The sequence below is a fragment of the Geotrypetes seraphini genome, chromosome 12 (genome assembly GCF_902459505.1).
Source record: "Geotrypetes seraphini chromosome 12, aGeoSer1.1, whole genome shotgun sequence".
NCBI classification, from domain to species: domain Eukaryota; kingdom Metazoa; phylum Chordata; class Amphibia; order Gymnophiona; family Dermophiidae; genus Geotrypetes; species Geotrypetes seraphini.
Window position 1 is genome coordinate 99,971,518 of NC_047095.1, and position 19,066 is coordinate 99,990,583.

The 19,066-nt window shown below is 40.1% G+C and overlaps 1 protein-coding gene across 1 annotated transcript in view; it reads left to right on the forward strand.

The window, feature by feature from the left end:
- The first annotated feature begins 1,495 nt into the window (after positions 1-1,495).
- LOC117346169 (vomeronasal type-2 receptor 26-like) overlaps positions 1,496-19,066 on the forward strand; it is a 38,988-nt gene continuing 21,417 nt past the window's right edge. Inside the window, exons 1-4 of the mRNA XM_033915573.1 lie at positions 1,496-1,513; positions 3,648-3,730; positions 11,086-11,377; positions 16,065-16,871. Coding sequence (XP_033771464.1) covers positions 1,496-1,513; positions 3,648-3,730; positions 11,086-11,377; positions 16,065-16,871 — 1,200 coding nt within the window. The remainder of the gene's footprint in view (positions 1,514-3,647; positions 3,731-11,085; positions 11,378-16,064; positions 16,872-19,066) is intronic.

The window sequence follows — 19,066 nt, forward strand, 5'->3', positions numbered from 1 at the left end:
AAACTGTGGAGCGTTTTTTAGCACCAGCCGTGGTGGTAGCAGCTCTGATGCTCAGAATTCTATGAGCATCAGAGCTGTTACCACTGTGGCTAAAATCCACACTACAGTTTTGTAAAAGGGGGAGGGGTAAGTTTCTGATGACATTCCATATTAGGCGAAGATGTTTTCTGTGTTCTGTGTGTTCGAAAGACATGGTTTTCTGTTAGGATTGACTGCAGGATTGATCTGTACTAGTCTGGCTTGTTTAGTTTTACAATGGGTGTATTGCTGTTGTACTTCTCACTGCAGTATGTAACATGCTGCCTTTTCCTAGGTACTCATGTGTGACGTGTGGCTTGTTACTAAAAATCATGTTTTTCGTACAGATGGGGGGGTCACACATGCTAGGTACGCCACTGTTTACCCCCACTCTGTTTCCTATGCTCCAGCCAATTTTTAATCCACATGAGTATATCCTCTCTCTCTCTGCCCTCACAGCACCTATGCAGGTAAATTGTCATTTCTCTCTCATATACAGAAGCAGTCTCTAAATCCACTTTGTATTTTTAAAGCTTATTTCTATCTCTTTCTGTACATTTGTAACCAGCATATGCTTGATATATCTTTCTAAACAGTGCCTTTCTGTAATATCTCTGCACAATATATTTAATATATTAAATATGGCTGTAATTTTGTCATTAATTTCACTTCCTACTGAACCTTTCCAATTATTAATGTATTAATAACAGAAATAATATTAATACTGTATTAATAACAGTATTAATAATATACTGTATTAATAATTGTATTAATAATATACTGTATTAATACTGTATTAATAACAGAAATATTGTGAACTCTTTAACTCGTATAGCAAAATCAACAGTTACAGTAGATCACCCCATATTTGTGATAATAGAGAATAACTGATAGATCAAATACTATGATTAAAAATAATATTTTATATGTAGTAAAACTGCTCTGTCCTGCAAGGTATTTTCAAATCTGGTAAATTCCAATCACACAAATTATTAAAGAAGTAATGCTGGTGATTAGTATTATTACACATATCACCTAGATTATATTTAAAAACCTTATATTTAATATTACAGTATATAATATAGATCAGAAGAATATATCCTTTGAGATTAAACCCTGGAGTACTATAGCTCTATGAGGACACATGTCCCTTCAGTATTCTTGATATTCATGCAAACATCTATTTGCCTACAACTGTAAGATATAAAAAGTGGGTTTGTAAAGATGTGTATATTATCCCTCATAAAAAATTAAGTTCAGCCACAGAACAAGAAGAGCAAGTCTTCTATAGGATAAGCTATTTTAGATCTTGAAAGATGGGAGGCTATCTTGTTCCAATTTTGTTATTATTATTGATGGTTAATTATTGGTGGTTAAATCAAGGCTACCATAGAGATGGGGACATCATAATTGGAGGGCTCATAACTTTTAAGATTTTGAAAATAACTAAACCTCTGTCCTTTAAAGTTTTTCCAAGATGGGCTGTAAATTCGAAGTAAGTAGCCAAGACATAATTTTGAATTTCATTTTTGATGATTACAGTTGAGAAAAAGAGGTCTAAACTGACTATGTGATAAAGATCTGTACATACAGTCAAAGAGATTTGAAAGTAGTATACAGTGGTCAACTTTTGACACTTTTCTAAACAGAGTTTATTCATTAGAAAGCATTTAATTTTCTGGACCATAGAAACATAGTTGATTTCAGCAAATAAAGACCACTTAGTTCATTCTTATTTTTATTTAATTCTTTATTCATTTTCAAAATTACATTAAGTGGTAAATATATTCATTCACATTAACAAAAAGTACATCACTTATAAATAATCATTGGTACATTACATAAATTCTTATCCCTACCCCTTTCCCATCCCTCCCATCTACATATTCCATTATTATATAAAAAGCACTTAGTTCATTCTGTATTCTCATTCATGTCTGTTTTCAGTGTAATTTGGGGTCATATCCTTCCCAACCATTTGGAAATAAGGGCATGTTGGATTTGTTTGAATAATGCTTCAATTCTGTAGTATTTTAATTCCTATAAACTCAGGTGTTTATCCCAAAAAAAAAACATCTCATATTGTGACTCCTTTGCTCTTCATCTGATAAATCCTTAACTTTTTGATTGTCATTCTATTAAAAATACTATCTTTTTGGGTCTTGTGGAAGCTTGCATCATATATGAAAGTTGTATCAAGTTTTCCTTTCAACGTTCTTTCTTCTTGAAAGTTCAGTTGCTTATTAAGATGTTTCTTTGCATTGGAATGACATAGGGCTCTTTTATCAAAACAATGGTAGTACATTCTGCTGCAGTAATTGCTCTGACACCCATTAAGGTTTAATAAGCATCAGAGCATTTGCCAAATGTCAGTTGCTACTGCACCTTTGTAAAAGTGAAGTAAAGAATAGCACAGTGACAAAATTTGTCACTGTTCCTGTCCCCATGGATAACCATGGGAAACCATACCCATGTCATTCTTTAAGAAGAGAGGGCCACTAATTCTCAAGCCTTGCATTGAAGAAATCTGGTGTAGAAGGACTGAGGTTGACATAGACACTAAAGAATGACAGTCTCTAGTATCCAGAGCAGATATGTCATAATGCTGCATTCCACCAATGTCTAAGGGCCAACCTTATCAGTGATGTCACAATGGCTTCATTATCCCATACATGTCTCACATAAGAATCAGAGTATGAATGGGCCCATGCACTGACCCTTAAACTTTGCATTGAAGAATGATGGTGTAGAAGGACTGAGGTTGAGATGGACATTAAAGAATGACATGGGATGGCTTCCCATGGTTATCCATGGGGATGGGAACACATTCTGTCCCTGTATCATTCTCCAAAGATCCATCAAGCCCATGATCCTGTTTCCAGCAGTGGCCAACCCAGTTCTCAAGTACCCAACAGAAACCCAGAGTATCAAAATTCCAGAGCTAATGTTGCGATGTCATAATGCCTCATTCTACCAGTGCCTAAGAGCCAAACTTATCAGGGATGTCACAATGGCTTAGTTTCTCTATACTTGGCTTACATAAGAACATAATAAATGCCATAGATATTTGCATGGGGACAGTTGTCCCCATCACCATGGTTAACTGCAGGAAACCATCCTCTTGTCATTCTTTAAGGAGAGAAAGAATAATCAGAGTGACTGGGTAAATCATGCTGACCCTCAAACCTTGCACTGAAGAATGGTGGTGAAGAAGGACTGAGGTTGCAATAGACACTAAAGAATGATACAGGATTGTTTCCCATGGTTATCTGTGGGGACATGAACAGTGATGGATTTTATCACAGTGTCATTTGCAACATGACCTACCTATTGCCAGAAGTTAATACATTCTTGTAGAGAGAAGATATTAGTTCCCTATGAAAGACAACCAGTAGGACTGCATTCTTGCCTACTAACCCCCTTTCTGTATGTTAGCACATGTTATTTCTATAATAAGAAATCTAATAGAACTTTATTAAGCAGGTTTTATTGTTATCACTGAAACCTAGCTTTAAATTCAGGAAGATTCAATTTCATATTTATATACCACAAGTTGCAAAATTTTATATTTTCCTAGGTTAGATGCGTTGGTATGATAATAATTTGTAAATCTTTTCTTTTTAATTAAGCATTTAGAATCAGTAAATAGAAATGACTTAGAAGTGATGCTCTGTGATGCTACTGATGCTACTTTTGATGGCGCTTATTCTTGGTTCATATTCTATTGTGCATGTCAAAAATTGTCTGAAACCAATCAATTAGACTGTACAGTAGAACTATTGGATTATATACAATACTTTGAATTAAGTTGTCCTAAATTTCCCTCTTCTTAAGATAAAAGACATTCTATAGAGTTATTGGCATTCTCATGTTCTAGAGATAGGAATAATACGGGTGTCTCATGGAATTTGTTAGTCTGGCCAGATCATTGTCTTTTAAAGTTTACCATCAATTGTAAAGAAAAATAAAATAAGAGATCATCAGTTACATATGATTACTAGAAGCAAAATTGATCGATCAGAATTTTAGTCTATGATAAAATAGAAGGGTGGATTGCATAATTTATACAGTATGATATTAATTTTATTGAGAAATGAAATGTTTTATATGAAGAAGCATTAGATGTTATATCACCTAAAAAGGAGAGACAGGTTAAAACCAAATATAATCCATGGTTTGATTCTGAATTAAAGACACAGTGAATCAATCTCTTCAGATCTTAGCTGATTATTTTAGGACTAAACTAAAGAGGCTAAGCAAAGAGATAGAACGAAATAAACTACAAAGTCAGATTTTATGATTGGTTCAAGAATCAAGTTATTTTACACCTGTTGACAGATATTGGTTGGATTTTAAATCAATTTATTATGAAGACCCTGCTTAAGCAATCTATAATAATAATATGCTAAGCACGCATGCGCACTCTAATCCTATGTCCCCTGAGTCCTGATCTGTCAGGGTGTGGCCGGCAGAGTGTGCATGCGTGCTTAATATGTCACCAGGACTCCAGCCGGGACCGCAGCCAGCTGCCGATCACCTCCACAAGCCTGCTCCGCTCCTCCGGTCTCCCCGGGCCCTTTTTCCCCATCTACCCGCATGCAATCGGAAGCAGAGACACCCTTCGCCCCCGCAGACCTCCCCCCCCTTTCATCTTACCTGCTATGCCCCGGCCGCGGCCGAAGTTCACCGCTAGTCAGGCGATTGCAGCCCCAGTGCAGCGCTTCTGCGGCCCCGATGGCGACCAGCCGCTCATTGGCAGCCCCAAAATTTCCCGGAGTCACATTGCCGTGCGCGTGGGTTGACGTCATCCAGGCGGCTGCAGAGCGGACCCTCTTGCCCAAAGCCCGGAGGTTGACCAGAAAAAATATCTCTGGGCATGTGCGAATTTAGCAGTTCACGCCCCTCCTCCTCAGTTCATTTTATCTCCAGGCGAGGCAGCGGCCGATCTCTCTCTTTGCTTTCGTTTTCATTTTTAGTTTTGGATTTTGGTTGCCATGGGCATAGCCAGCAGCCCATTTTGGCAAGGCCTCAGGATGAAATAGGGAAGGCCACTCATTTCTCTCTGCTGCGCCCCACCCCCCCCCCCAACACATACAAATTTAAAATGCTAGAGATTCTTGCAGGAATTCCCAAGCCCCTATAGCCAAAGAACTCCACAACCTGACTGTCCTCCTCCTCCTCCCTTACCCCCAACCATAAGTTAGCATGCTTTCCAGCCAACATTTGGTACTCCATGTACATGCTCAGTTCATGCGCAAAGAATGCCAGGGTTGGCATCTGGAAAGCATGCTGCCGACTTCCTCACACCATGGGATGTTTTGGCCATGGAGCTTTTCAGTCCGTGAAGCTAGGGCTTCCCTGCCAGCTGTTGGGTACTCCCTAGGGCTCGGTTACAGTCCCCACTCAAATTTTGCTTGGCTACTGCATAGAGAAGTGGGGGGATAGAAATGCTGCTGCATAGGGGGCAGGGAGAGACACAGATAGAAAGACAGACAGCGGGAGGGAGAGAGAAAGAAAGAAAGAAAGAAAGACAGACAGACAGACATATTCTAGAACCCGTTAATGTAATGGGCTTAAAGACTAGTATTCTCATAATTCTTCCTATAATATGTTACATGTTTGCCCTTTGGTTAAAAAAGTAGATAAATAACTGTTATTGAGTAGAGTTCCTATTCAGGAAGGTAATATAATATTCAGTTATAATCACTTGTTTCTTCTCACAGTATTTCAATTAAGCTGGTTAGTGGACTTCAGTGGCTAATTACAGATTGATATTACAAATCTGAAAGTTCTTTAGCCAAATCTTATCATCAGTCCAACCAGATATTGCTGTTGAAACTATTCTTTAGGCATTCATAAATAACTTATCAAATTATCACTGCTTAGAAGATGACCCGGGCAAAATATAAGAGAACAAACCTTGAAACATCCTTCTGGCAAAAAAATGATGTCATCTTGGGAGTTCCCTTTTGAAACATATTTAATTGCTAAGTTATTTATGAATGACTAAAAAGTGTTAAGAAATTGAAGGCCAGTATCTCAAATGTCACTGATTGTAGACCAGCAGTCTCAGTCCCTCACTTTTAGATTATTTTACTAAGGTATGCTAGCTGTTTTAGTGCATGCAATATATTGGCACACGCTAAACGCTAATGCATCCATTATAGTCTATGGATGCATTAGCGTTTAGCGTGCACTAATATTTAGTGCACAATGAAACGGCAAGTGTGCCTTAGTAAAAGGACCCTTTTGTGAATTTAACTAAGGGTTTAGTCATTAAACAGCTGAATAAATGCCTGGACCAGTTACTTCATGATTCTCTATCTGGGTTTTGTAGGTCCTTTAGCACAGAAACAGTGTTTAGTGTACTACCTTTGAGTTGGTGAACTTCCAGGTGCTGCTAAGAATCTTAGATAGGTTTGGCATTGGGAAAGCAGATTTTTATAACATCAAGAATGTTTAGAGTTAAATTTAAATGTATTTTTTATTGGAATCATTGCAAATTAATAATAATAATAATAATAATAACAGTTTATATACCGCAGGACCTTGAAGTTCTATGCGGTACAATGATTAAAAGGTAGCTAATTGTGGTATACCTCAGGGATCTCCCTTGTCACCAGCTTTATATAATGTACCAGTGTCTTCCCTTGGTTCTGCTGGTTACAAGGTTATTTGGTAAACTGATGATGTTACCATTTTATTCCCAATTTCTTATACAACAGTTATCATTGTTATGATATGGGATTCCCTTCCAACTCCTTGAGACATGGATTCAAATCCCCCAATTAAAACTTGATATAGATAAAACAGTTTTTATTACTAGGACTAGCAATGGGGATCATTTTTTAAGCTCCTGGGAATAATGTTATCCAGTTTCTTTTCATTAGAATTCCAAGTGCATGTTTTGACTAAGAAATTGTTTATTTTGATAAAAATGTTAAGGAGAATTTGATATGTATTATTTATTTATGTAAAATAGTTGTTAATCGCTGAAGACCTAAGTGGTTTACATATATACATGCATAATCAATTAAAGCAATAAATTTTAAACAAGCCTCCCCTTATACTAGGGCTCCTTATACTAAGGTATGCTAAGCATTTTAGCGTGCACTAATCACATGCTAAATGCAAATGCGTGCATGTTAGTCTATGGACATGTTAGCGTGTAGTGCACTTGTAGATTTATCATGCGCTAAATACGCACTAAAATGCTTAGCACACCTTAGTAAAAACAGGGGGCTACATTCAGTAAAACACCTGAACAAAGAAATGTGTTTTTAACAATTTTCTAAACCTCAAAACAGATTTTTTTGTTTTAATTTAGTTGTGCAAAGCTCACTTCTTTCTACTCTTGATTATTGTAGTATCATATATGCAGGTTACCAATGGAAGTTTGTATCTAGTTTAAAGTTTGTAAAATGATTTTTAAAAATCTTGAATGGATCAATCCCTACATTTTTGTTAAACTGGGTTCAGACTGCATCTAAAGAAATTCATCTTCATGAACACTGTATATTACTTTGTTCATCCCTAAGTGATTAAAATGCAAGACTGCTTTTAATGCAAGCTTTGCTTACCAAACTTCTGTAATCTGTAACTCTTTGTCAGTCCATCTTAGATAGATGCCACATTATTTACAATTTAGAAAGGCTTTAAAAGCATACTTTTCCACAAAACCTCTGATTGAGAATAAGACAATTGTTCTTAATCTAGTAGATTATTTGGGAATTTGATCTTTCTGGTTATATTTTTAATTCCTAGGATTTGTCTGGAAGTTTTCTCTTTATTGTGATATGAACTGAGGTCTGGATTCAGTATAGGGTGCCCGTTCTCAGAAGCCACCTAAGCGGCTTTTGAGAATTGCACATGGGGCCTGATTCTGTATAGGATGTCCAGTCTCAGCAGCCACTTAAGTGGCTTTTGAGAACCACACATGGGCATCCTATATAGAATCACATCTGTCCTGATGGACAAATGCCTAACTACTTATAACCACCTCAATTCTTTAACCAATGTCCATGTCACAGGTGCCAATTAGAGAATCATGTTGCCACTCAGATAATAAGGGCAAGGGAAATCTCCCTTCAATGATCAGTTGAGCAATCACATTAGGGAACCCGCCTCTCCCAGTGAAGTCAGCCAGCAGGAGGGATACCAACTCCCTCCTGCCAGAAGCCCCCTAACTGTCTGCAGCAGGAAGAGTTCCCAATTCTTCCTGCTGCAATGGTGAACCCTCCCAACACAGTCCAAGGCAGGAGGAATGCTCACTCCCTACTGCTGCCACCCCTAAGGCATCCCCCAGAATGATGGATGCACACTCTCTCTTGCCACTGTCCCCATCATACCCTGAACCCAACCAAACATTCTCCAACTCCATTCTGACACTCCCTGACTCCATCCCTGCCAATCCCCAACACCACAACATCCCCCTGACACTCATCAACTCCACCCCAACACCCCTAAGATCCCCATGATACTCTCTGACCCAGCTTCAACAACTGCCCAGCACTCAAACCTCCTGAACCCCCATACCTTTACCTGATGGCCAGAAAGAGGGATAGCTACTCCTTCCTGCTGGTAGACCTGCCACTGCAAAATGGCAGACCTTCCAGTACCCAGTGCACTATGGGATGCACCATGGAGGGGCCTAAGGTCCTGATTGGCCCAGATGCCTAATGTCCCTCCTATAGGAGGGGCCTTAGGCACCTTGTCCAAATGTAGTCTTAGGCCTCCTTCCCAATGTATCCTAAGTCTGCAATTTTCCATCTCAAGGAGGGATTAGGGGTAGCAGGGGATCTTTGAGGTAATGGGGAGTTGTTGTGGTAGATTTGGGGAGTGTTAGGGGATCTTAGGGGGTATTGTAGTGGAGTAGGTGAGTATCAGGGGGATGTTGGGGTATTGGATAGTGTCAGGGGATCTTGTGGATATTGGGGTGGACTCAGGGATTATCAGGGGAATGTTGGGAAGTGTCAGGGGTGAAGACAGGGAGTATTAGGGTGGAGTCAGGGAGTGTTTGGTTGGATTCAGGGAATAGTGGAGCCAGCAGCAGAAGGCCGTGGGCATCTCTCCTGCCTTGGACTGTGTTGGGAGGGTTCACTGTTATGGCACTCCTTCTGCTGCAGGCAGTTGGGGGCCTCAAGGGTTCTGGCATGAGGGACTGGACATCCCTACTGCCTTGGATTGTGTTGAGACTGTCTATCATTATGGCAGGAACAATTGGGCACTCTCCTGCTGCAGACATTTTGTGGGGGCTTTAGGGGTTCTGGCAGGAGGGAGTAAGCATACCTCCTGCCAGCCAACTTTCTGGGGGGATGGGTTCCCTGCTATGGCTGCTAAACTGATCATGGCAGGGAGATTCCCTTGCCATGACTGGCTCAGTGGCTGTGTCTTTTTTGAAATGTAGACCACCATTTTGCTGGCCTACATTCAGGTACATATCATGGCCCTGGGGAGATGCTTAGGGATGCCTAAGCTCACCTAAGACCACTTCCAGGTGAAACCATGCCCATGCCTAACCTTGGACAAGCTTAAGCATCCCTACACATCTCCTTCAACAGTGACAGTTGCCTACAATATAGGCAGCTTGCTTAAGGGTGTTTTTTTAGATGTGTGTCCCGATTGGCTGGGTAGACAGTGGTAGGATTCCTACTGCCCCCTACAATTGGGAGACTGTTTATAGAATTTGGTCCACAATGTCTGTGTCTGTGTTTTATAAGATGAATTTTAAGTTGCTGAGAAGTCTGTCCAACGTATAGAAGGTTGCAGGGACAGATAAACATATAGAACACATTGCCATGGATGCAGGTAGTATCAGAATATAAATCAAAAGTTTGTAATGTTTTAAGAACTTTGAAACCTCCAGCATCATAGCAATTACCACATTTGTGATGTTCTGTGGTATCCACTTTCCTCTTCCCTTCACAACCCTAAATTCATATTGGTTGTGGCCCTAGGGAGATGCCAAAGCTGCTTAAGCTCACCTAAGGTCACTTCAGTTGAAACCAAGCCAACGCCCAGCCTTTGGCAAGTTTTAGTGTCCCTAGGCATCGCCCTACACTTGTGACAAATGCCTACAATATAGGCAGCCAACCTCGGAGTTTTAAAAAAAAATAAAAACATATGTCCCGATTGGTTGCCAGGTGGCAGTAGAACACCTACCACCACCTACAATTGGGACGCCCATTTATAGAATCTTCCCATAAGTTCATACAAAAGACCTAAAATATACAAATGTGCTTATGCTAAACAGGATATGATTCCCTCTGTTTAAGATAAGCACATTTCAGCCAAGAATTGTCATGAGTGATTAAGAGAATAATCTTCTTTAATTATTCATTATTTATTTCTTCCTTCTCCCTCTATCCATTTGTGCCATTTAAAAAAAAGAAAAAAGCTCTAACAGTTGAGTGGCAGGAGGCTGTTTTAGGGCTTCCCCAAACTAGTTCTGCGCATGTGTCAAAGTCACTCTCATAGCGACTGATCAGATGGGATTACAGTGAACCTCTGTGTAAAACATTTGCATGCAAACTTGTTGCAACATCAATCACTCTTCCAGAGTTGGCCAAAAACTTAGCCAACAGTAACTCATGTGGTCTTAATGACCGTGTTTTGTGCATCTAGCTCTTGGTGACATTTACGCATATAGTTTTGAGACTTCAACATGGAAATTGCAAAATTTCCTCTTCCACATATACATTTTACAGTCGAGCTAGAAAATGCTTCAGCAAGTGGGATATCTACACTCTCAAAGCAGTACATGCCACTTTCTACTACAACTTAGTAAAATGGATCCAGAATCTGCTGAGTTCATGTCATTTTTTTTTTTTTGTACACATGTGTATTATTTAAATGGCTGCTTCTGATGAACATACTGGTAAACTCGTACATGTGTATCCCTGTATCTCATAAATCATATTTTTGAAAAAAAGCTCTTCGAAAGATCATTTTGCAAACTTCAGGGAGAAATGTACATGTCGTGAGCTGGATCTCTCAGCACTAGTGAAAAAGGTAAGAGCAAAACCCCAAATAATAATAATAATAAAAAACACTTTAATGTCATTGCAGTGTTCAGTTAAGAAACTACTATGACTTCCTGGCCTTTGTGTCTTCAGTGGAAGAAATTAACAATAGCTCAGAGCTTTTACCCAACCTCACCCTGGGTTTCTACATTTATGATACTTATAACAATCCTTTCTTTGTATTTTATGCTGCCATGAATATATTTTCAGGAATGGATATAAATACCCCTAATTACAGATGCAAAACATCTGGCACCCTTGCTGCTATAATTGAAGGTCTTTCATCTGAGGAATCAAGTCAGATATCCAATGTGTTTCGGACCTACCACTACCCACAAGTAAGGGGTTTCTCTATTTTACTTTGTATATTACCACCTTATCAATTTATAGAGAACACAGTTTCTAATATGAGACTAAATCAGGGGTGTCCAACCTATGGCCCGAGGGCCGTGAAGTATTCTGTGCAGCCCAGTCGAGGGCGATGCAGTGTTTTCCTCTGCTGCCCCTGGGTGTTTACCATCTTGCTCTGCTCCCTCCTCTGTTTTGCTGCAGCGTTTACACGTTTGTGCGGCCCCAGAAACATTTTTTTCGGCCAATGCGGCCCATGGAAGCCAAAAGGTTGGACACCCCTGGACTAAATTATCCAGTGAAACTGGAAATTAATAAACTGGGAAGCCCAAATATTGAGGTCCTGTCACTAAGGAGCTTTAATGGATATAGGGCTCCTTTTACTAAGGTGCGCTAGCGGGTTTAGTGCATGCTACAATGCCGTGCACACTAGATGCTAACGCCTCCACAGAGCTTGCATTAGTAATTTTTGTTTAGAGCGGGGTAAGCACGCACTAATCTTCAATGTACGCTAAAAACACTAGTACACCTTGGGAAAAGGAGCCCATAGTGTATGCTAATAAATAGTGGGAATTAAATGGCCATGCTGCACACTCCGTTAGTGTGCCTTAACAAAAAGGACCACTTTGTTGTTTGTGTTTGTTCATTTGCTTATTAAGAGACAAATTATATATTTGAAAAATGAAATACATGGAATAAATAAATCATAAAGAGAAAAAGTATCCACTTTCCAAGATAGAGTGAAATTTGATTCTGAAAGTCAATATCTTTTTTGGTTCAGCTGTCCATCTTAAATCCTGTGAAATTTCAGAGAGGATAGAATTAAAACTAAATAAAGGAGCCTATTTATTATCCATGCTAGGCAGCTGTCTAGTTGTCATGACACAATGGATGTCTCATGTCCCATTAAAAAATGTACAACATGGTTATCTCAATCTGCCCCACTTCCTGATGAACACCTGCACCAACCAGAGCCTCCAACTCCCAATTAAGCCAATGAACTAAATGCACACTAACAAATGCAGATTTTTATGGGCTGTATTATCAAGCCATTATTAGTGTTCATGTTCTGCAGAACCCTTCATACACTTCATCTGTTTAATACATTTAGTTTTGTTGATCATTATGTAACCCAGAAAAAAAATGTTTATAGCTATTTGAGAGGAGATTAACCTGTCACTGTAGCTTTAAGAATTCAGAGCTGCATGTGTTACCCTTTGGAATTCTGGATAGTACAGCTCTCGCTGGGAGAGTTCCTAACTGCCAAGTGAGTTAGTCAAGTTGGATGAATTACCGTTGAAATGAAAGGTTGACTAACCAGCCAATCGGGATGCACATTTTTTAAAAAAAGCTCCCGAGGCAGGCCATCTACATTGAAGGTGCCTCCAGGAGACAAGGAAGGCATGCAAGCCCACCTAAGTTCGCCTAAGGCTAGGTGCGGGTGTGATTTGGCCCAGAGGTAGCCTTAGGCAGACTTAGATGGCTGTACACATCTCCCTAGGCCAACGGGAGATGCGTACAATGTAGGTCAGCAAAATGCTGGCCTATATTGTATGTAGACACAGCCACTGAGCTTATCACAGCTGCTGCAATAAGTTTAACGGCCACAACTGTGGCCACCCATCCCCCCTGAACAAATGTGGCAGGAGGGATGCCCAGTCCCTCCTGCCCAGAATACCCTCTGAACGAAAGTGACAGGATGGATGTCCAGTCCCTCCTGCCTGAAACATCCCCTGTAGATGGAATAGCTTACCCTCGAACCCCACTCCACCCCCACTCAGACCCCTCCACCCCCACCTGAACCCCTCCTAACCCTTCCGGACTCCCTTCTGTCCCCCCTCTAACCTTATTTGTTGGCCAGACAGATGGGTCCTCCCTCCATCTGACAGGCCCGCTTCTGTCAGAATGACAGGCCTGCCCCTTCCTAGTGCATTTTGGGATGCACTGGGGAGGGGGCCAAAGGGCCTGATTGGCCCAGGCACCTAATTCCCCACCCATAGGAGAGGCTTTAGCTCCTTGGCCAACCAGAATCTTAGGCTGGTCCTGCCCATAGGCACATGGGCCTATGTAAGATCTCGGTTGACTCAGGTGCCTAAGTTCCCTTCTATAGGTGGGTTCTTAGGTATCTGGGCCAATCAGGCCCTTAGGCCCCTCCCCGGTACTGATAATACACCAGGAAGGGGCAGGCCTTCCATTCTGATAGAGGTGGACCTGCCAGATGGATGGAGGGAGGACCCATCTGGCTGGCGAACAAACAGGTTAGAGGGGGTTGGAGAGGGGTTGGTGGGGTCTGGGTGGGTGATTAGGTGAGGTTAGGAGGAGTTTGAGTGGGATTGTGAGGGTCTGGTGGGGGTCCATGGGGTCCAGGGGGGCTACTCCATCTATCGGGGGGGTGTTCTGTTAGGAGGGACTGGGCATCCCTCCTGCCGCTTTCATTTGGGGGGTATTTTGGACAGGAGAGACTGTGCATCTTTCCTGCTGTGTTCATTCAGGAGGGTTTCTGGCAGGAGAGATTGGGCATTCCTCCTACTGGTAGTCTTCAAGGGGATGGGGATGGGTTGCCACTAAACATATCACAGCAGGGAGATCCCTTGCTGTAATAAGCTCAGCTGAAACCTGATTCTCTAACCTGCATCAGTTAGAGAATCAGGTTCATTTTAGGCGGGCTTAGGCATGATTCTGTATAGGATGCCTGTCAGCTTCTGAGACCGGGCGTCCTATACAGAATCCGGCCCTTAGTGTCTGGGTCTTATAAAAGGAATTTTTGTTGAGAGTAAGGTCCTAAAGAAAATTCTAATAGTTAATTTTAGTTCGATTCATGAGCTAAATTGATTTGAAAAGAGAAGCTGTGTTTGATTTAGTGGTACAGTAAAATCTTTGTATATTACTTCTGTGTTGAGCTATTTAGCCTGTGTGCTTTGACAAGTGGAAGTATACTGTATACTGTACAGTACATATATATTCTTAAATATATGTTCTACTATTAAGGTTACATATATAAAACTAGTACTGAGTAATTCTGTTTTTTATTGCTTTTTTATTCAATTTTACAAAATTTTAAACAAGCACATTAATATTTGAGTACAGATTTGTAATAAGAATCCAATAAAATTAATAAACCTAACACCACTCACAGCAGTAATATAAGGGAAATAAATAAATAAATTATTTAGTGAACAAAATTAAGAAATAGGGATCCAAGTATTAGAATAAGTGTAAATAAACATATATCAATTATAAGAACAGCCCGGAAGACAATGATATAAAACCCCCAGCAGCCTGTACTTTAAAATGCTGGAAGAGCTATTGGACCAATCATCACTCCCCCTCCCCTTCCTTGGCCAAAATAAATTCCAACAATTGCTTTGTTTTGAAAAAATAGAAATTTTTTTCCTTGAAGTGAAACACAAAATTTGGCTGGACATTTCAATATAAAGGATGCACCCAGGGCCAAAGCAGAAATTCTTTTCACCTCTTTTATGTCACTTGAGCAATATCTGGGAAAATCCGAATTGCCGAGCCAAAGAACTTATTGTTGTCAGGAAATTGTATTAAATTAATAGGTATAATTCGGCTGATTACTGACAGTTAATTATGGAGCCCTTAATGCATAATGTGGATGTAAATGGCAAAAGTCCATTTACACCTTTATGCCACTTTTTTAAAAATTAGTCCCTTAATCCACTAAATTTCTTGTTAAAATTTAATTTTACAGTAACATATTTATTTACAATGTAACACTAATCAGTATAAAATGGTGGAAGCGGGTAAATAAATAACAATAAATATAATTGCTCCACTTGTTGGGCTGAGAGCATTATCCTAACAGAAGAAAAAGCCTCAGGTTTGTTCTAGCAGCTTAAATGTTATGTGCTTGATCACGTAGAGCAGGATATCCATGGGGGTAATAGGCTGTTATATCTCCAGCAATGAGAACAACGCTGGATTTACAACGCTGGTAACTCCTAAAGGTACTGTAACTCCTAAAGGTACTGTTTCTATTAATCAAAAAATGTTTCATTACTTTATCTTGGAAAATTGAAATTGCTACAGTCCTGTAGAACCAATCCTGGATCACTATGGCTGAGTTGGTCTGCCAATGAGGAGAAATCAACACTCCCCATTGCAGTGACATGGAGGTGAGTGATTGGTAAGTCTTCCTTTAAGAAACTCTGCGACGCTGCTATGAAGACAGGATGCTGGTGAGATCGTGCAAGCAAACATTTCAGTAAGTAATATGGTTCGATTTATTTTAAGGATACTACTATATACTATTTAAAGAAAGATGAGTAAGATCTTTTCATATAATTATTTCTACAGAACTGTGTGAAGAGAGTGGGAGTCTGGGAGCCCTAAAGAAATGGTCTAACACCATGAAACATTGGCTATTAATTAAGACACCACTTAAAATCCTATAATGCAGTTCTCAGTGTCGCTTTTCAACATCTCAGCCCCACATTAAGATTAGCATAGTGGCAATTGTATATTCTTTATGGAAGTTTTTTGCTGATGATGTGGGTGGAGGAGGTTTGAGAATTTATGCTCTGCCAGAACAAACCTGAGGCTTTTTCTTTCTTTGGGATAATAATCCCAGTCCAACAAGTGGAGCAATTCTATTTATTGTTATTTAAAATGTAACAGCAACAGAAATGGTGATGGAATTATTTTTCTCCACAGATTAGTTATAAATCACAAAATCTTTTGATGAGCGATACTCTTAAGTTTCCTTATTTCTACCGCACTGTCCCCAGTGAGCTCCACCTCTGTACAGGGATCCTTAGGTTATTAAAACATTTCAGCTGGACCTGGGTTAGTATTATTGCATCTGATGATGACAGCAGTGCAAGGGCTATTCAGATTCTGAAAGAAGGTATTGAAAAGAATGAAGGTTGCATTGAATCTATAGAAACCTTATCTTATATCACTGATATGACACCTGAAAAAATGAATAAAATTAAAGACACTATTCATTCATCATCAGCTAAAGTGATCATTGTCTACTGTAATAGAGAACATTTTTTGAATTTATATTCAATTGAAGGTATTATGGATATACCTGGAAAAATATGGATCACCACAAATGAAATGGATTTTCATTCAATCTATTCACTGGACACTATCAAGGCTAATAACAGCTTGGCATTCACAATGGTAAAGAGAAATATTCCAAGCATGTCAACATTTATTCAGGAGGTGAATCCTACCCTTTTTCCTAGTGATAAAACTATCCATATGTGGTGGATGCAACTGTGTGATAGCCGCTGCTCCCATAGCATCAGAAGATCCTGCAGCACTAATGAAACTAAGAAAACTCCAGCTTTGACTACACACTGTGCCACCAAGTACTTTGGAAGCAGCTATAGCATATACAATGCAGTGTACACCCTGGCACATGCTTTGCATGACATGGCCATGTCAGACTATGGAAAAAATATTGCATGGAGTAAAGGAAGTCAGGAAGTTTCAGATTACTTTCCATGGAAGGTAACATCATTTTTAGACACATTCTAAGCTTATTTTGAACAAAATATTTGGAGAAAAAATTAAAGTGTATTCAGTATTGATATATACAGTACTGTGCCAAATATTTAAAGTGATTTAAATAGCTCAGAGAGGTTTCTGGCTGTTTAAATTGCTTGTCTAGGACTAACCACAAATATTCAGCTGATCTTAACTTGTTAGTGAAACTGACTATACTGTACACAGAACATCTACTGCAACCAGATAACTGTGGCACTTATACAGATAAGAGTTGGCACTTATGCAATATTCATCCCTTGATCACATAAACTGGACCTCTTTAAAAACAGTTCTATCATCTTATGCAGATAAGGGCTGAATAATGCACTAAACCACATAAGTTTTAGCTTGCAGCATATGAAGGGGTGCTGAAAAGTTCTAAGTCCAGCCAATAAGAAAATGATATGGCTGTGGATCAATCAATGATCTGAATCAATGTCAAAACCATATTATTTTGTTTCTGAAAATTGGCACTTTAAAAAAAAAAAAAAAAAGATAAGCACTCTTTTCAACTACAGTGGGAAAATAATATTCAGAATTTAGAAAGTTGGCTGGTTGGGCTGAGAACTTTTCAGCATCCCCTTATACAAATGGATATTCAAAATAACATACTAAATGACAGCAAACATAGACTTGAATGGTCTGTCAAGTCTGCCTTGTAATTACATGCAATACAATTTCTTAATTAAATTAAAATATTGATTTTCTTTGTTATTTTTAGGTCATAGACCTTAGAAATCCACCCAGTACTGTCCTTAAATTCTGACACCTTGAGATGTCACTGAAGCTCACTCCAACCTATCCAAATCATATAATTTGTGGGATTTAGACCATGAAAATTTCCCCATTCATATTCTAGAGATCCTCTGTGGTTCATCCCACACTTTAAATTATGTCAGTTTTCCTTTCCACCACCTTCCTCAGGAAGATATTCCATATATCCACCACCCTCTCTGTGAAAATATTTTTGTAACATCACCCTTAAATCTACCACACTTCAATCTCAATTTATGTCCTCTAGTTTTACCATTTTCCTTTGTATGGAAAATATTTGGTCCTATATTAATACCTTTAAAATATTTAAAAGTCTGTATCATATCACCCCTGTTCCTCCTCACCTCAAGAGTATATATCATTGCCATATATGGCCTCCAAAATGGAACACAATACTCCAAGTCGAGTCTCACCAATGATCTATATATAGGCATCATCACCTCCATTCTTCTGTTGGTTATACCTTTCTCTGTACAGGCTAGCATCCTTCTGGCTAGAGCCACCACCTTGTCACACTGCTTAATCACCTTCAGATCCTAGACACTATCACCCCAAGGTCTCTCTCCCCATCCATGCATATCAGCCTCTCACCTCCCAGCACATACATCTCCCTTGGATTTATATGTCCCAAATTCATAACTCTGTACTTCTTTGCATTGGATTATAATTGCCCGACATTAACCATTCTTCCATTTGCAGATTTTTTTCTATATTGTCCACAACCTCTAGGGTGTCCACTCTGTTACAAACCTTGGTATCATCTGAAAAAAAGGCAAACCTTTCCTTCTAACCCTTCAGAAATATTACTCACAAACATATTGAACAAACTTAGTCCCAACACCACTCCTTGAGGCAATCCTCTACTCACCATTCCTTCATCGAAGCAAATTCCATTAATTACCACTCTCTGACATCTGTCCATCAAGCAGTTTCTAATCCTGTTCACCACTTTGGGTCTCAACTAGAGAGCTGCACGGGAACGGGGATGACGGGAATCCCGCGGGACCCGCGGGGATCCCGCGGGTTCCCCCTTTGGGTCACGGGGATCCCGTGGGGACGCCCCCTAGGGTCGCGGGGATCCCGTGGGGACGCCCCCTAGGGTCGCGGGGATCCCGTGGGGACGCCTCCGAGGGTAGCGGGGTTCCTGCGGGGTTAGATCGCAGCGGGGTTGGTCGAGCCGCGAGGGTAGTCTCCTTCTCCTTACCTGCCCTGTCGCAGCACACATCCGAACGGAAATCTTCCCGATGTCAGCGCTGACGTCGGAGGGAGGGCTTAAGCAAAGCCCTCCCTTCCTCCGACGTCAGCGCTGACATCAGGAAGACTTCCGGTCGGCTGTGTGCGGCTGCGGCAGGGCAGGTAGGAAGAAGGCAATGGCGAACGAAAGA